This window comes from Nuphar pumila, chromosome 3 (genome assembly GCF_984573655.1).
Source record: "Nuphar pumila chromosome 3, dmNupPumi1.hap1.1, whole genome shotgun sequence".
Taxonomy (NCBI): domain Eukaryota; kingdom Viridiplantae; phylum Streptophyta; class Magnoliopsida; order Nymphaeales; family Nymphaeaceae; genus Nuphar; species Nuphar pumila.
The window spans coordinates 126,511,858-126,531,381 of NC_143251.1; the positions used below are offsets into that span (position 1 = coordinate 126,511,858).

At 38.6% G+C, this 19,524-nt stretch overlaps 1 protein-coding gene across 2 annotated transcripts in view; it reads left to right on the forward strand.

The window, feature by feature from the left end:
- The first annotated feature begins 3,560 nt into the window (after positions 1–3,560).
- The window catches only part of LOC149843677 (protein CHROMATIN REMODELING 5-like), a 146,557-nt gene continuing 130,593 nt past the window's right edge, over positions 3,561–19,524 (forward strand). The window contains exons 1-4 of one of the 2 annotated variants that reach the window (XM_090000014.1): positions 3,561–4,017; positions 5,237–6,038; positions 6,238–6,308; positions 7,491–7,904. In XM_090000014.1, the coding sequence (XP_089856140.1) occupies positions 5,318–6,038; positions 6,238–6,308; positions 7,491–7,904 (1,206 nt within the window). In that variant the 5' untranslated portion in view covers positions 3,561–4,017; positions 5,237–5,317. The remainder of the gene's footprint in view (positions 4,018–5,236; positions 6,039–6,237; positions 6,309–7,490; positions 7,905–19,524) is intronic. The other variant, XM_090000015.1, reaches the window with a different exon arrangement.

The following is a 19,524-nucleotide window of genomic DNA, read 5'->3' on the forward strand; positions in this document are numbered from 1 at the left end:
AAAATAGCATATTATTCGTATCAAATAAAAAATAATACTATCTGTACTTCTACACATCGTTGTACACAGTAATCGCTATAAATAATAATCATTACACACTAGCTATACATAGTAATCAATATATATAATCATACCTATAACACTAAATCGTTCACAGTAATCGTTACAGAAATCACTATACATAGTAATCGCTATCACAGTAAATCGTTACAGAAATCGCTATACATAGTAATTGCTATCACATTAATCGTTATACATAGTAATAACTATCACAGTAAGTCGTGATAGACATGATCAATTTACGTACCTTGGTCACACTTTTCTCCTCTTCATTCCCTCCCTTCATCCTCTGACTTTCTTCTTCTTTCCTTCGCTCCTTCGGCTTTCTACTCGGCTTTTCAATTACTTCATTCCTTTTCATTTCCTTCTCTTCATCCTCCTGATTTTTCCTTTACCTTTCCTTCTCTTCCTCCTCCTGCTTTTCCCTTTCCCTTTCCTTCTCTTCATCCTTCTATTTTTTCCTTTCTCATTCTTTCCCTTTCTCCTCATGCTTTTTCCTTTTTCTTTCCTTCTCTTCCTTCTCCTACTTCTTTCTTTCTCTTTCCTTATCTTTCTTGTCCTCCTTCTCATTCCTTTGCCTTTCCTTCTTTTCCTCGTTCTCCTTCTCCTTCATTTGCCTTTCATTCTCTTTCTCGTCTTCCTTTTCCTTCTCCTTCCTTCGCCTTTCCTTTTCTTTCTTATATTGATGCTTCTTTCTTTGTCTTTTCTCTTCCATCTTTATCGTTTGCCTTTCCTTCTCTTCCTCCGCCATCTTCTTCAATTGCCTTTCCCTCTTCTCCTCCTCCTCCTTCTTCATTTGCCTTATCTTCCTTTGCTTTTCAAAATATTTCTGCTTCATCATTTGCCTTTCCTTCTCTAACTCCTTAAATTGCCTTTCCCTCTCCTCCTCCTTTGCCTTTCTCTCTCCCTCTCATTCTTCATTTGCCTTTGCTTTTCATTCTCCTCCTCCGTCTTCCTTTGCATTTCTCTCTTCTCATCCTTCTTCTTCTTCATCTTTAGTTCTTCCCCATACTTCTTTTGCTTTTCAGCCTCAATATCTGATGAATAATCCTTCGTATAATACAATTCCAAAGCTTTATCCCTTTCTTTAACATTCTCAATCTTCATTATATTTTGGTACCTTTCATAACGCTCAAATAGATGGGACTGACAGATCATTTTATTAATTCTCATGAAATCGAACCGCAAAAGATTTCTTATTTGACGAGCTTTAGACATTGCTAACCTGCACAACACATAAATTTAACCACATCATTATATGTTACAACTGCCCCCCAAGTATATAATAATGCAAATTATCCCATTCGTTAAACAATCACTAACATTACAAATCATCGTAATATTTGGCTTCATAAGTAAACATCATTGTAAGATTTATCAAACTTAAGTACAAATCAAAGTAACTTCATAAATACACATCATTACTGCTTTAAATGTATAAATCATTGCTGCTTCAAACTTACAAATCGTTGTAGAAATCACAACCTTCATAAGTACACATCATTGTAACATTTGAGCTTCATACGTAAACATTGTTATACGATTTATCAAACTTAAGTATAAATCATGGTAATTTCATTAAATCGTTGCTGCTTTATAAGAACAAATCATGCTAATTATTTTTCGATGCTCAGAAGGTAGATAGGTACAAGTCGATTTATTTCAATATGAAAATATGTGTTATTTAGCATGAATAGTACAACCAGTGTAAGCTTTACCATTTAGATTTACAAATTGATTTGTTTGCATAACGAAACCTTACACGAAACTCACTGAAACGATAGGGGTTTTGGTAATTCGACAGTGGAGGAGAAACACCGAGAAGGTAGACGCAGCCGATGGTGGCAACAAAGTTGCCACTATGCAGATGACGGTAAAGGATGCTCTGGTGGCAGCAGACGACGACAAAGGGTGATCCGGTGACAGCAAACAATGACAAAGGGTGCTCCAGCGGAAGCAGACGACGACAAAGGAGGGTCCGATGAGAGTAGACGACGGCAAAAGGAGCTCCTATTACAACAGAAGTTACATAAGTTTACTGCTTAGGGAAAAAATGAAACATTTGAACTTTGAAGAGTTAACATCATTCTCGAACCGACGTTTCACTTTTCTAGATGGAGGATCTCAAAGCGTCGTTTTCCTTTTTTGGATGGAGGATATTTTTGTTCTTTTCTTGAATAATCGTTTCTTGGCGGAAATGGTGGGAAAGGGTACTTAAGTCTTTGCAACTCTGACGATGGGTGATGTCAATACACACGGAGATACGAGCCCCACATGCTTATATACGTGGCGCTCATTCGGACCCCTGAACACGCACTGTAGCTAACAACCGTGGGAGGGGAGGGGGCATATAACCTGCTTCACTATCTCCTATTATAAAATGAGGGGGTTGTGCTGTATGTATGATGAGAGCTATCAGCCAAAAAACCCATTGCCCACATTCTGGTAATTCCGAGTGGGTTTAGGGTCCTGCTCACTATCGACCTAAGGCTTGGGCTCATCATGGGCATCGATAGGTTGAGGAGAATGTCGAGCACCTGCAAGTCACATCTACTGGTATGTATTTGCATCTCGGTTTTGATTTTAAGAATATGCCAACAATCCGCAATCCCATAGACCAATCTTAATGAATACCTATGAAGAAACAATTGTTAAAGCATGAAATTGCAAATCTACATATAATCCATTATACAAATAAACTAACAGTAGTCAGTAACACACTTTAAAGGAAATGGACGTGCTATTCTCGATGCACCACTAATGCTGAGTATTGTGGCTTCAACGAGTGGTATGAAATGACAAAAAAATTATCAATTTGTAGCAGCTACGTCTAAAGGGAAGTTGCTAGCATTATGTTCATGCATATTCATACCAAGGTTACCATAATTAATGATATTAGTCGGTGTTAATAACATAACCTTGATTATCAACTACTGGTTGATTGGAATTGAATTCGTTTAGGTTGAATGCCATAGTACCGATACCTAAAGTGATGAAGATGATACCTACAATATGCCAAGAAGTGTCACTCCTTGCTTTTAGCTGCGTACAACTCTAATAAAACAAGCCTCAAGTTCTAGCCTTGGGCCATCTTGACTCAAGCATGACATGGTTTTGGTCCAAGGAGGCTTCACCTAAGTGGCAATGTCCCTAATGTAGGACAAGCCAAAAGCTTGTCGTGTTTAGGACCAATTAATGTTACCTAATGCAAGGAAAAAAAACCAAGAAAGAAATACTATGATTATTCTCTAAGACCAATCAAGATCATCCCCAAATAGACCAAGATTCGCTATTTCACTTTCACCCTACCGAAATCCAAACGGACCTAAATGGGGGACATGAACCCAACCCATGAAATAGCATGCTTAGTTTGGCCAAAGTAGTAAATACGTTTTCCCGTCGCTTACCCAAAAAGGAGATAAGAGAGAGAGAGAGCACAAGAAGAGAGTAAGAAACCCAAGAAGAGAGCCCAAGAAGAAGAGGGATAAAAGAGAGCCAAATAAGGGAGAGAACCCAAGAAAAGGAGAGAGAAAGATACCCGGGAAGAGAGAGAATGAGACCAAGAAGAGGAGAGACGGGCAACGTAATAGGCTTTTTGTGGGTTCTCCAATAACGCCTCATTGTGGGTGGAAGAAAGGCCTGGACTCTCTCTCTCTCTCTCATCGTTGTCCCCCCTCCCCTCTTTCTCTCTCTCCCCGACGTCTCCCATCCGATTCTCCGGACGTCGTCGAACGGAGGACGGAACCCCCACCTCTCCCATCCCTCGCCGGCGGCCAAACTCCACCCAAACCCACCGGAAAACCGCCGCGATTAACCCGCCCTGCATCCTCTGAAACCACCCACATGTTATTTACCCTGATTCCTCAATCCCGCTCGTCTCCTCCGCGCCATTTTGGCCCCACCGGACTTTGCTCTCTCACTCTGCCGTGTCCGCAGTACGCAATTCGATTCCTTTCGGTGCTCTGCTTATTCTTTACTTCTCCTTAATTCGATGGTGTTTCTTCTCGCTTTTTTCTGTTGCTCGATCCTGACTGTGGTTTGTTGCGTTTTTTCTTTTGTGGGCACCCTCTTTCTCTTTTCTTCCATGTGTTAGGCATAGGGGTTTTGGGAGAAAACTTTGATCGGAATTGCCAGTGTTGATCTGATCACGGTTTTCTTCGATCCGGTGATCTCGTTGGTACTCATTGTTTTCCACTATGGGGGAACATGGCTTGTTTTGGGTTTTTATGGTCTCATTCAATTATCTGATCATTTCTTTATTGCTGCCCAAATGGTTTATCCATGTTTGAAGTGTGGATTTTGTAATTATTTCTGTAATTCTCAGTCGAAGAACGAGTTTATTCAGTGTCCACGTGTGTAAGAGATGGTTCTGATTCGTGCCATTTCGTGTATCGGTGTTGTTTGGTGTTTGTCCCGAGTAATTTTGATAAGGGGTAACTGTTGCATGACTGTCTCTCATTATCCTCATGATAGAGGGATGCCCATCATTCGGGAGTGTTGATTTGGGCTTTCTTTTCTCTTTTCTGAACTCTGCAGATTGTTGTATGTGTTCAATTTTGCTTCTGATATAGAATCTGCTATGATTTCTTTGAAATTTCAAGCTGCCATTCAGGAATCCTGGTGGTAGTTGTGTTCTGCTGATTTCAGTTCTCAGATTTTGAAAGAGACGTTTCTTCTCTCTTAGTATTGCATTGTGTCTTTTCCTCGAGCTGCTTAGTGCTTAGGGTCTTATGTGAATTATTTATCTCACGTTGGTGCTTAGAGTCCTATGTGAATTATTTATCTCACGTCATTGCAGCTTATCATCCTCAGAGTTGTGCATGTATGTTGCTAAGCAGTTGCCATTTATGGATGCTTCGAGATCTTTGATCCCATTCCTTTTATTTTCATGAGCGTGTCTTCTTGATACAGTATTTTACTTCGGCAGTTAATCCGTGGGCTTTTTCAACTATTTGAAATAATTCTTTTTACTTGTGTGTAGCAGCGCATATTTGTGTTTGATGGTTAACTTGTAGTCTTTCACTGGCCATAGCTTGAGTTTGTCACAGAGTTTGCTATGTTGGAATGAACTTAGTGAAGTCTACATTTATGTTTTTATTTTGATTTATTTAAGCTATATGTATGGATTTGATAGTCTTAACTACTTTTTTTAATTTATCCAATTCTCCTATTGCAGCGGAGTTTTAGGATACCATAAACTAGAAGGGAACTTCATTCAGTGTACAAAATTCTCCACTTCAAAAATTTCACGTGAAAGATGGCATTTTATAGAAAATATCCCAATGAAACAGGGTCTTCCCGCCAATTACTGGAAGAAAAAGAGCTTGATCTTAATAGTGGGAATGGTGAAGGTTTCCCTAGCCAATCAGGCAATGATGAAACAGGTGCAAGCTCTAGTGAGAAGGATGCTGTTGGAAAAGTGGATGATGAATACTCGAGTGAGGAAGAGGTACTTGACACCGCCAGGCCTGAAAATGGATTTGCTGAAGGTACAGTTGGCAGTCTGACACAAAATTCTCAGCCAATAGGATGCAGACCAGCTTTAGTTGGAAAGTGGGGCTCTTCTTTCTGGAAGGACAATCAGGCTCCTTTTTCTCAGGAAGGATCTGAATCTGGAAGAGATTCAAAGAACATGGGTACTGATTATAAGGCTGAAGATGGTTCTGAAAATAATATTTCCGATGGGAGAGCGGATCATCTGGAGTTGGAAGATTTTGATATGTCTAAAGATCAGGAAGATTCTCAAAAGGGCCCTGTTGATATACCTGCAGACGAGATGTCATCTGATGATTATTATGAGCAGGATGGGGAAGAGCAGAGTGATCAATTGCAATATAAAGCAACAAATGTATCGGGTTTATCAAAGGGTGGGTCGTTGGGAAGATCTATTGCGATCAAAAGGAATATCTCAAGAAATTCAGACACTGCAGATTCAGACTATGATGAAGATGATGGTGATGATAGTAATGAAGAAGATGGTAACCATGCTATTTTTTACCTATCTAAGTCACGTGTTTTTATGGAATATCTGGCTTAAGCTGACATGAGCCAGGTTCCAGTGTTCTCAGTTCTCAAATGATCGTGTTGCTTTATTTTATTTCATCCTCTTATGCTTCAAAAAAGAAAATTGAGCTTTTCTTTTTCCATTTTCATTTTCATTCATTTTTCTGACTGCAGGCGATGACCCTGATGATGCTGATTTTGATCCTGATTATGGTGGCGATCAAGGTGGCGACACCAGGCAGGAGGTTGGTCTTGCAAATTCTAGTCTGTATAAGCAATCAATTGAATATAATTGGGCATTGCATTTCCTTGTTGTCATTAAATTTTGTTGATTCATTGATATTTGTAATTGCTTTTTAATGTATAAATAATGTTCTTGATATTCGTCGTGAAAGTTCTTGTTGCTATTGTTATTGTGAGGAAAATTTGAGTGTCTTGGCTTACAAATAAACATTTGTTATAGAGAATGCATTGTTATCATGTCATGCTTCTCTCAACCGATAGTAGTGCCCTCTGGTGTCAGTTTGATTACTTAGTTATTGAGTTATTGGTAGTCATGCTCTTGACACGGATGCCGCTCATTCAGTTTCCTGTTTTATTCTTCTTTCTTGTTTGACTGTTAAACTTATTCCCTTTATTCATTTGCTTATCTTTATAGTTTCACAGTTACAAGTTGTTTCAAAACCATTGGTATTGTTGATATGTTCTCAGTTGTCATTCTCTGGAAGATTTTGCATTTATGTACGATCATGTAATGTCTATAGTTGAATTTTAAGGGAACTCTTAGTATTTTTTTCTTTATCATATTTGGGTGTGTCATCATGGGTAATAAAGCAAAGTGGAAATTGCTCTTCATACCCTATTTGTAATGGATACTTAGCTTTAAGATTGTCATATAATTCAAACTGATGTAAGGCACTGCATGATGGTGGTGTGGCGGCATGAGGTATGCCAATTTCTTTGATGTAAAACAAAACAAGAGTTGGTAGCTGCTTGATCTGATTCATTGCTCTTTTACTGTATTGATGGAAGTTCATGCTGGATGATTGCAGGATGACCTTTCATTTACTGCTGTTCTGTATATTTAAAAGTTATTACTCATATATAATTTTTCTTGCTTGAGAAAAAGGTTATCACATGTGTTGGCTGGATAAATAAATTCTTCCGGTAGCAATTGTTGTTTTTGTTTTTTCCCTTTCCATAAGATGGATTTTCCTTTAAATCATGTTGGCTTTCTGCACTCTATAGTAAGACCAATTTATTATGATGGTTGAGCTTAATATACTCTTGTATGCTTCTGCTCTGATTATATTGCAGGGCCACCCTTCTTTTCGATATACAATCACGATGAACTATTTGATGGACGTCGTAGTTTTGATTAATTTTAGACTAACCCATTATTTTTTTGTTAATGTCATGCTCAACAGTGGTCAAGTGATGATTTTGATGAAGGGGAGGAGGTAGATGATGACTTTGATATTTCAGATGAAAGCAATGAGGAGTCATTTGATAGTGGCAAGAAAAGAAAAAGGGGAAGAAAACCAAAATCTTCTAAAAGAGCAAAACCTTTCTCTGCATCTACCCGACAAAAAAGGCGGCAAGTATATTCAGAAGTGGAGGATTTATCGGCAAAAGATTCAGAAAAAGATAGTGATGAGGACTTTGACCTTGGAAAAAGGCGAGTCTCACATCTTCGTAAAAAGCATGGAATCTGTTCCACTCAAACTGAAAATAGCATATCATATGGTCAAGAGCTCAGGACTTCTAGGAGGCCAGTGCCTAAGGTGTCATATGCTGAAAGTGAGGAGGAAAATGAAGAGAGAGTGAAAAAATCCCAAAAGGTGTGGCCAATTTTCACCAATTATTTGTTTCTTTTGCTTATTCATTTTTCACTTCAGTTTTAAATTCTAGTCTGCTTTTGATCTGAGCATGAATGACTTGATTTATTTTCATATTGACTTCTTTCCCAAATAATAATAATTTTTTAATTGCGTATTTGGATTTAATGTAGTTTATACAAATAGCCTTAGCCATATGTAAGAGAGGAAGGGACATTCAAGCTGCATTTTTTATCTTGCAAATACACTTGAATTATTAATTTTGATCATGAAAATATTACAAAGAAGAAAATAAGTACAAGAAAATATTAGTGTCAATATATACATACATGCATGCAGACATACACACATTAAATATACTTACAATATATATATATATATATATAATGTATGTGTATGCCCAGATAAAACCAAACACCCCCCTCCACCACAGCCATTTGCTCTCTCCACTCTCATTTGCGAACATATCTTCTCCCCTCATAGGCCCCCCTTCCCCCTTTCTGCGACATTGGGATCTTCTTTCTATGGATCCAAGTGATAAAACTGTTGAAGAAATCAAGAAAGAGAAAAGAATAGAGCCTTCTTGGGAATCAACAGCCTTTGTTGTTTTCTTGATAGCTGCGGTAATCCATCATTAGACTTAATAGAGTTACAATTCTTTTTACATGAATGAAAGTGCCCTGTATTAGTAATACATATTACGTTAGAATATAAGACATACACGTGAATGGCGTGGATGATATGGATCCTTTATTGGATCCATATCCGATCCATATTCTAATACCCTCCCTCAAGTTGTGCATGGGAGTGAACCATGTGCAACTTGTTCTTCAGATACCAGAAATGGTTACTCGTGAGACCTTTAGTGAACATATCAACAACTTGGTCTTCTGAAGACACAAACCGGTTCAATCTCTTTGTCTGATAAAATGTTGGTCAATCTCAATATGCTTAGTCCGATTGTGATGAACAGGATTGAACGCAATTTGTATAGCACTTCTATTATCACACATAAGTGTCGAACTTGAGATATTCTCTCCCATCTCTGTAAGTCGATGCCTAATCCAGGTCACTTCTGCTGTGGTAGCTGCCATAGATCTATACTTTGCTTCTATGCTAGATCTTGCCACAACCTTCTGCTACTTCATGAGACAAGATTTCTCCCAATAAAAACACAATATCCTGAAACAGACCTCCTCTCATCTAGATCCCCTGCCCAGTCTGCATCTATATAGGCCAATATGTCATGTTTTGGTGTCCCCCATAAAGATTGTATATATATGAGTCCATCACCCACTATACCTTTTAGATAACGAAGAATATGTTTGACGACATCCATGTGACCAGTCTTCGGTTCATGCATGAACTGAGATACTTGATTAATAGAATATACAATGTCTGGTCTAGTAAAGGTAAGGTACTTGATTAACAGAATATACAATGTCTGGTCAAGTAAAGGTAATGAACTATAACATGCCCATTAAACTGCGATACTTGCTTGCATCAGGATATAACTCACCATCACAAATACTGAGCTTTTGATTGACAACACTGGGTGTAGGCAGAGGTTTGCAATCTGTCATTCCTGCTTTGGCCAAAAGATCAAAAGTGTATTTGTGTTGAGTTAATGACATTTTTCCATCCTGTCTGTCCACCTCTACACCAAGAAAATATCTCAGTTTCTCAAGATCTTTCATTTTGAATCGCATACTTAATAAAACTTTAATTCGTTGAATGTGGTCTGGAGCATTACCAGTGATCATGATATCATCAACATATATAAGTAAGAAAACCATAGTGGTTCCATCCCTGTATATAAACAAAAAATGATCTAGTTGGAAACGAAAGAAACCGTGGTTTTGAATCTCTAAGTAGAAGCTTTCAAACCATGACCTGGAGGCTTGCTTCGAACCATACAAAGCTCTGGTTAATTTGCATGCATATTCTCTTGGGTCTCCCTCTGCATAACCTTGAGGCTGCTTCATGTAGACCTTTTCTTTTAAATCTCCATGAAGGAATGCGTTTTTAACATCAAGCTGACTAAGGGTCCACCCATGTTCAATTGCCAGGCCAAGTATAATGCGAATAGTTCCCATTTTCACCACTGGGCTGGATGTCTCATCGTAATCTTGATAGTATTCTTGAGTGAAACCTTTGGCAACAAGACGTGCCTTGTACCGTTCAATGCTTCCATCCGATTTATATTTAATCTTATATACCCATTTTGAGCCAACAACATTTTTATCTGGAGGACGACCGACTATCTCCCATGTTTGACACTCATGAAGTGCCTCGATCTCCTCATTCATCGCTTCAATCCATTTGTTAGATTGAATAGCTTGACAAAAACCAAGTGGTTCATCGTGTTTTTCAATCTTGGATAGAAAAATCTGAAAATCCATAGAAAAGTTATCATAACTAACCCATTTTTCAATAGGGTGCCTTATCCTGCCAGATCTTCTTGGTGCCTCTTTGTTATTGGACAATGCCATGTGTTCTCCAACAGGTACATTTGTTTGCTCTCTGGGTCTCCTGGTATAGACATTTCTTTTGTATCTCAGACATTCTGTTTGTGGTGCCTCATCTGAAACCATCTCACCATGTATGCTTTCAGGAGTCAAAGTAGTATGTTCTGCAGCATGTGAAATAAGTTCATCACTGAGCAATAGATCATGCCAATTAGCAACTGCATCAATATGTTCACGATTGTGGTATGCTTTATTTTTCAGGAAACTGTTTTCATCAAAAACAACATTTCTAGAGATTCTAATCTTATTATTGGCAGTATCATAGCACCTGTAACCCTTGTGTTCATATGCATAACCTACAAATTGGCATATAGAGGCTTTGTCCTAAAATTTAGTTCTCATGGATTTATCGATGTGTACATAACATGTGCATCCAAAAACTCGTAACTCATCATAATTAGGATGTACACCAAAGAGAACATAATAGGGAGACTGATTTTCAAGAATAGGCATAGGAAAACGATTTATCACATGAGTGGCAGTATGAAAAGCTTCTGTCTAAAGATTAAATAGGCAAGTTACAACCATGCATCATACTCATTGCACTTTCCACAATATGTCTATGTTTACGTTCGGCAATTCTATTTTGCTGTGGAGTGTACGGGCAAGAAACTCTACGATGTATCCCATTATCTTGGGGGAAATCTAAAAATTCTTTCGAGGAATACTCGTCACCTCCATCACATTGGAGAATTTGAATATTTTGGGAGAATTGAGTTTTAACATAGGCATGAAAGTGGCGAAAAATAAGAAAAACTTCTGATTTGTGTTTCATAAAGAATATCCTGGTAAAGCGAGAGAAACTGTCAATAAAAGATACATAATATTTACTTCCAGAAGAGGAAGGATTGGGGGCTGAGCCCCAAACATCAGAACATATTATTTCAAAAGGCATGAAAGCTCTTTTATTTATTTGATGAAAATGAAGTACATGACTTTTGCAGACCTGACAACTGGGACACATTTTGTCCCTCAGTAATGAAGGTGAAACGGACTCTGAAAGAAAACCATTGGACACTAATTTTTCAATAAAGACTTGACTACAATGACTAAGACGAGAATGTCAAAGATCTGGCTTATTACATTTGGATATACTTAGAACGCTTTTAGAGACATGATCGAACTTGGGCTTCAGGACACTGGAGGCTGGATCTTCATTGAAGATATACATGTTTCCACGTCGTTCTCCTTTAGCGAACGTGTCATTCGTTTGGAGATCCTTGACAAAGACAAAAGTAGGAGTAAATTCACAGATGAATTGGTAGAGTCAACAAGCTTAGAAACATAGACAATGTTTTTCTTTATATTTGGTGCATGAACAACATTAGATAAAAGAATGGATGAAGACTCAAACAAAGAGACGATGATGTTGCCTACGTTCGAAATGGGGTGGTGAGTCCCATCTCCAGTTACAATATTAGATTTACCAAAATATGAGGTCAAAGTAGAGAACTTACCTGCATTGCCAGTGACATGAGCTGCTGCCCCAGAGTCTACATACCATATTTCATCATCATTCTGTTTCAAGTTCAAGTTGGCCACTGCAGACAAGAGAAGATCCTTAGCATCATCACTGACCTGAAAGGTACCTGCAGTTCCTGATGTAGCAACATTTCTATGGTTTTGTATTCTATTACGATTTTGGGGGTTGAACCAGCAGTTATGTGAGAACAAAACCAACAGTTAGCTTTGATGTGACCACGTTTGTTGCTCTGGTAGTATGTGAGAACACTCTTTGAAAGACCGACAGTGAAATTTGGCGTAGGTAGCAGCCCACGTCCACCCTGGATTTGTACTCCTCTGCATCTGCCACACCCCCTCTATAGGAGTGATCTCCTCGTGCATGATCAGCAGTCATGCCTGTGGCAAAAACATCATGCATAGATGATTGCCCTGCTGAAGCATCTGACATACTTTTCAAGGACATCTCGTACTGGAACAATTTAGCACGTAAATCCCCAAAATTGGGCAACATAGGCAAGCACAATAAAGTAGTGACAAGAACATGATACTCTGATCCTAGGGCACTCAGCGTCTGCTGCACTTTTTCTTTATCTGACACTGGATAACTGACAATTGCTAATTGGTCTGTGATGCTTTTGTCTTGATTTAAAAATTCAATAATGGTCATTGACCCCTTTTTTAAAAGTTGAAATTCACGCTTGAGAAATAACACCTTAGCCTCTGATATCTGAGAGTAGGTCTGAGCTAGAGTCTCCCACAATACTTTAGTTGTGCAATCATCAAGAATAAAAACTAATACTTCTTGTGACAATGCGGAAGTGACGTACGCGACGAGCGCCTGATCGCGCTTCATCCAAGCAACAAATGCAAGGTTGCGAACGATGTCTGGCAATCCTCCTTCCTCTTTTGCTTCTTGTGTGATAAACTTTGGAGGTGCTGGAGTTGAGCCAACCAAGTGACCTGAAAGATCTTGGCTTCGAATGAAAGGAGTAATCTGCCTTTTCCGAGTCAGATAGTTGCTTGTGTTTGGTTTTTCAGAAACTAGCTGCCCCAAGAAATTAGAAGACTAGAGTTGGCATAAGTATCCATTTACAAACCTTGGAAATTTTATATTTAGGGTTAAAAGGAATTAAGAACAAGAATAATGACTTTGAAGAAAAATCTGAAATCGAATCAGAAAGCAGGATTGGCGTGACTGTTTTCAGACTGAGAATAGGACCAGAATAAAGAAGAAAACGTGAGATAACATTCACGTCACAGTCAGCTGGTGAAGGATAAGAGATATTCAGTTGCTGGTTGTAGGGGCTCAGTCAGAAGAAAAACAGGAATATATGAAGATGGTGGACATTGGACTTAAAAGACGCAGAGACATAAAACTTATTTTAGGGTTAAAAGGAAAGACAGAGGATGACATATATATATATATATATTTATATATATATATTTTTTGTTTTATAGCTGCAGTAGGTCTGAAGAGAGGAGAATGACAGACAGATATTCCTTTTTTTTGTTTTATAGCTGCAGCAGATCTGAAGAGAGGAGGACAATAGCTAACGACAGCGGATCTGAATTTTATTTCAGATCTGTTGAAGACACGCAGCAGATCTGAATGCGTTTCAGATCTGCGATATGAATGTCGAACCTTTAGCAGACGAAGATAGAAGAGGAAGAAGAAGGCGTCAGGGGACATATCGCGACCTGTCGAAAAGAAACAGGAAGAAGAAGGAACTGAAAAGACGATAAATAAAACATGACCTGTTGACGTCACTGAGGAAGACCTTTCACGCCCAGAAGTTTCAGATCTGTGGACGTCACTGAGGAAGACCTTTCACGCCCAGAAGTTTCGTTGCTCTGATACCATGATAAAACTGTTGAAGAAATCAAGAAAGAGAAAAGAATAGAGCCTTCTTGGGAATCAGCAGCCTTTGTTGTTTTCTTGATAGCTGCGGTAATCCATCATTAGACTTAATAGGGTTACAATTCTTTTTACATGGACGGAAGTGCCCTGTATTAGTAATACATATTACGTTAGAATATAAGACATACACGTGAATGGCTGTGGATGATATGGATCCTGTATTGGATCCATATCCGATCCATATTCTAATACCAAGTGCTCATCCCCGCCCCCCCCTTCTATTGTTGATGGTAGACGTTGATATTTGAAACACCTTTAGAGAGTCTACATCAAATCATGCAATCTCTATTGCATAGAGTAATGGGAAAGGTCTTAATCCTAAAGTTTGCTATCAAAGCTTGTGAAAACTTGGATGCTGGTAAGCAGATCCTCCATTTCCTTGCTGAAGTCCTGGTCACATTTATGTGGTAAGATGACTTTGACGTGGTGAGGGTGCCTAATTAACCATCAGGACTTTAGTTCGTGTGCAGTTGTGGGTTTAAGGGTTCTTTCAGTTTCATGGATAATATGTTGTAGCCAAGATAGGTATGCATCTTTGGTTTTGGGATAGAGTATTGGATGGCAGTTGTCTTTGCAAGTATGACAGAAGGCTTAGGTGACAAGTTCATAAACATGGAAGGCATTTCCTCCTCCTCTAACCCCTCTACCCTCTGTTACCTCTGTTTGACTGCAGTTGCTTTCTTCTACCCACAATTTTCCTACATCCATTGAGGAATTTGGTCAAGGGCAGGTTTGGTTGGTCTTAGGTCCTCCATTCGGGCTAGCACATTGTGATTTGATGCTAAGTCAGGAGGTTTTGGCGCTTTTCCCTTCCTCCAGCTTTGACTGGGCTGTTTCTACACCTGCCTAGGTAGATGACGATGCCTCTGTCATATTTTTCTATTTCTACACATGCCCAGGCAGGCAATGGTGCCTTTGCCACATCTTCTTATGCCCTAGTCAAGCTATTTGTAGGGATGGTAGTGGACCGGGGCAGATGTCGGCGACAAGGTCTCCACCCCTGCCCCGTCTCAAAATTTTGCCCTCCATCCTTGCCTTCATCCCCACACAGGTTTTGATTTTAACCTCCATCCCCACCTTCATCCCCCCACGGGTTTTGATTTTAACCTCCATCCCTGCATCATATCCTCCATCTTCGGTCCAAACGGGGCGATGGGGCCCCATTTCCCCCTGTCCACTGCCATCCCTAAAGAAGGAGGTCGAACCGTCGAAGGATATTTTAATTATTTTACTAATGGGGATCGAGGACAGGGCGGGGTGGGGGAACGCGTATGTCCATCCCCGCACGGATTTTGATTTTAACCTCCATCCCCGTTTCATGTCCTCCATCCCCGGTCCAAACGGGGCGAGGCGGGGCCCTGTTTCCCCCGGTCCACTGCCATCCCTAGCCATTTGGCCCTCCTTGATGTGACAATGTGGCCGAGATTGGATCCGACTTGATTGCTAGCTTGGCAAGACTTGCATCGATAGCCGGCACGGTCCTATCATCCTTTGTCAGCTATCCTCCCAATTTGGAGGTGGAACTTGTCTCTCCTCCTTTCCAGGCGGTTGAGGGGGCACCTTCTATTCTTGCTATTTTAGTTTCTCCAACTTTTTTTAACCACAACTTGACCCCTGAAAAGCGATATCTGACCTCTTTCACTATTTTATCTTTGGGACTTTTTGAGAGTTAAAGGCTGCGGTAGAGATCTCCACTTGGATTTTGAGCACGTTGGGGCTTGCATGACCGATTGATCGGCATTGAAAAGAACATTTTCAGCCTTAATGCCTGTTTAGGGTAGATGATAGCCCATGAGGAGGTGTTGCCTTTTTGAGCTTGTCTCGTAATCAGGATATGAACAGAGTTCATTTAACATTGATTCTGCATATAAAACCTATGAACAGTTAGATCTATTCAACTTGGAGTCACATCCAATCCTAGGCCTGAATGGAAAGTTTGATTGTATAACCATGATCAAAGGATCTATTATTGGTTAAATCTAAGTCCATGTTCTCTTGGACCTGTATTTTCATGTAATGGAGAATTTCAAGATTCGGGATCTCATTCCAGTTCATGCAGAATTGGCATGTGATTGTTTTGTGTGTGGAGTTGTTGTAGGGCCACTTTCCACTTTGTTGCTGGGTGTTTTCCTGATCTTATTGCATACATAGCATGAGGTACAAAAATAGGGTATGAGAGCTTGGAGCCGTGGATATGGTTGAATGCTGAATGCGTGGACTTGATCCGCATGAATGAAACCATGCTAAGTCAGGTAAATACTATAGGAAAGTTATGCCATCTGTGTATGCCCTAAGTCAATAGATGTAAGTGATCATCTCATGGTCTAGTGGTGAGAGATGACTAGATTTGTGATTGTAAGGTGTATGCAATATTGACAATGAATTTTGGCCATTTAAGGTTGCATATAACTAGGAAACAATGCATCATTAGTTGAGCTCTTCGAGGGTTTGCAAGTCTTGCTTCTCTTCATTGAGTATAATCATGGGCAACGTAATTCACTGGAGTCCAATGAATTGCTCGATTAATAACGGAAAAAATTACAGTGGATTCATGTTTCATCCATTCATTTTGTAATTTGTATGCTTGAGCAGGATTTATGTGTTGGCACCTAGAGCTGTCAATGGTTCAGATTTTGGGCCCGGTACCCTCCCAACCCATATCTAGATTTTTGAATCTGGTAAAAATAAGAGAAACCAGAACAGAAAAATGGTTGAATATGGGTCTTTCATTTGAAACCCGACCAGGTTGGTATCCAAACATGAATACATGTATAAGTCGGGTTAGATACCTGAATCAGCAAAATCATAACCTGATTTTACAATGTGGACCCAGTATCGAATCCAATAGATGGGTCAAGTAAAAATGACATATAATGAGGCTTGAACCAGGTTTATCAACTTGCAAAAACGCCAGCCATCCACTATACTACTGCTTTATTGTTGTAACTATTGGTAAAACAAATTTTACAAGTACCTTGTCAGTCAAATCTCAGCTGATCTCAACCAGCCCAACCTGACTCCTATCCGACCTGGTGTTCAATTGTAAATGGGTCTGAGAACTGAATAGATATGTAGTTGGGTATGAGATATCTCGAACGTGAGCCGACAAGTATCCAAACGTGAATCTACACCCAATAGTCTGTTATCTGGTTGGATATGGATGTAAACCCAAATGAGTCGGATACCTGATCTGTTGTTGGTACAATAGGCATAAATATTGGTGTTGCATGATATGAGTAAGGTTTTTTGCTTTGGATAGTTTCTAAATAGATGGTTTTCCTCTTGAGTTTTTTTTAAAAGTCAAAATGTAGAAAAATGAATATCATTTGAAAATTGAATTTCTCCATAAAGTAGTGAGACAATATTGTGGCTTTGTCACGATAAATTCAGTTTTTAAAATTAGTAAGATATTTTACTTTTTAATTTTCAAATAAATGATTTGTAAAAGCATGGAAACTTGAGTTAGTGTGATATTTGTGGCAATGGTTGGTGTTAGTTGCAATGTAATTGGTAGTCTCATGTTCCTTAGCTTCGGAAAGCTTGGCAATCTAAGATTGAGAAGTTTCATTAATTGAATTATTCCATTTGATGTTCATTTGCAACAGATCCATGCTTATAATTTTTTTAATCATTTGACTATAAGAATGGGTTCTTGTTCTCTATGTGAGTTGCCATGCATTTTTTTGTGAGAATAGTATAAATATGAATATGGATGTAAATATGAACATAAATTATAAATGTGTATATATAACCATCAATATAGGTCTATGTAACACAGACTCTTCTAACAAGGCACCACACCCATGCGGGTGCGACGACACGACTTCCTTTATGTCAGGTGAAGTCAACCACACAGAGGTCCATTTCTGTCCAAAATTAGATTCAGTTAACCCTAACCAAGTTCAGTTTTATCTATATTATATATATAAATACATAAATGCACACACACACACACACACACACACACACACACACACACATATATATATATACCTCTGCACCAGTGTGGTGTTATTTTTTATTGATGAGGAATAATAATTGTAGATTATTAATTTGATTTATTGCATAATGAATTGAGGATATGATAATTGTTTTTATTTCATTAGTGTTAACTTACAACTGTTAAAAATTATGTATATACCCTCCCCGCATCCCCGCACCCAAGTTTTTTTAAAGTGTCGTATAGGCGCATCCGTACCCGTACCCACACGCACACTTATGTGATATAGACAGGTTAAGCCGATAGTATTGACAAATTATCACAATATTACCATGATATTAAGAAGATTCTTATTTTTATATATTTATGTCCAATTTTGTATTTTTTGTTTCTTTTGTATTTTAAAAACTTTTCAAACTTGTTTTGTTATATTTTTGCAAGAAAATGATACAAAACCTATTTTTTCTTATTTTTTAAATTATTTTTATGTTTTTAATTTTTAAAAACATAAAAATTTTTTTAGAGCATTGAAAGGAGCTAAACAAAGAATGTTTGTAGAGCAGGTAGTTAAGGAAGCTGATTGGTGTCTCGAGGATGATTCAGAATCAATGAGGAATAAGATAGCGGGTGACATGAGAAAAGTAGCTAAGGAGGTATTGGGTGAGTCTAAAGGCGGTGCACCGCTAGGTAAGGATACATCATGGTGGAACGAGGATGTCAAATTAGCTATTAAGGTTAAAAGAGAGTGTTATAGAAATCTAAGAGTCGTGATAATGAGAATTTGAGGAAGTATATGATAACAAAGAAGGAAGCTAAAAAAGTAGTTCAAAACGCGAGGGATAAGGTATATAAGGAGGTTTATGACAAGTTGGATACCAAAGAGGGCGAGAAGGATATTTATAGGCTTGCAAAGATGAGAGATAGGAAATCGAGGGATCTGGGTATGGTTAGATGTATCAAAGATGAAACGCAAAGGGTTTTAGTCAAAGATGAGGAGATTAAGGAGAGATGAAAAGATTATTGTGATAAGCTATTTAATGGAAGTCATGCTCAGGATCTTGGAGACTTCTCCATTCCTTTTCATGAGATGAATCATAACTTCATGCGCAAGATTCAAAAGAAAGAAATTGCAGAGGCTTTAAAGAAAATGAAATCAAGAAGGGCAGTTGGCCCAGATGGTATACCTATCGAGGCTTGGAAATGCTTGGTGGAGAAAGGTTTAGAATAGTTGACAAATCTTTTTAACAAGATTTGGCTGACAAATAAGATGCCTAATGAGTGGAGGAAGAGTACTTTGGTGCCTCTATATAAGAATAAGGGTGATATACAAGATTACACAAACTATCGTGGTATAAAACTCACTAGTCATACTATGAAACTTTGGGAAAGGGTGATTGAGTCTAGGTTGAGGAAGATTGTCATGATATCGGAGAATCAATTTGGTTTTATGCTTAGAAGATCAACTATGGAAGCTATACATCTTCTTAGACAACTTATTGAGAGATATAGAGAGAGGAACAAATATTTGCATATGGTTTTTATTGATTTGGAGGAGGCATACGATAGAGTACCTAGGGACGTTCTCTGGTGGACAATGATGAAGAAAGATGTTTCTCTCAAGTACATTAGTATAATTAAAGATATGTATGAAGGAGTAGTAACCAATGTTCGCACTTGTGGAGGGGTGACAACCAATTTTTCTATAACGGTTGGGTTACATCAAGGATCTGTTTTAAGCCCTTTCCTATTTGCTATAGTGATATATGAGCTTAC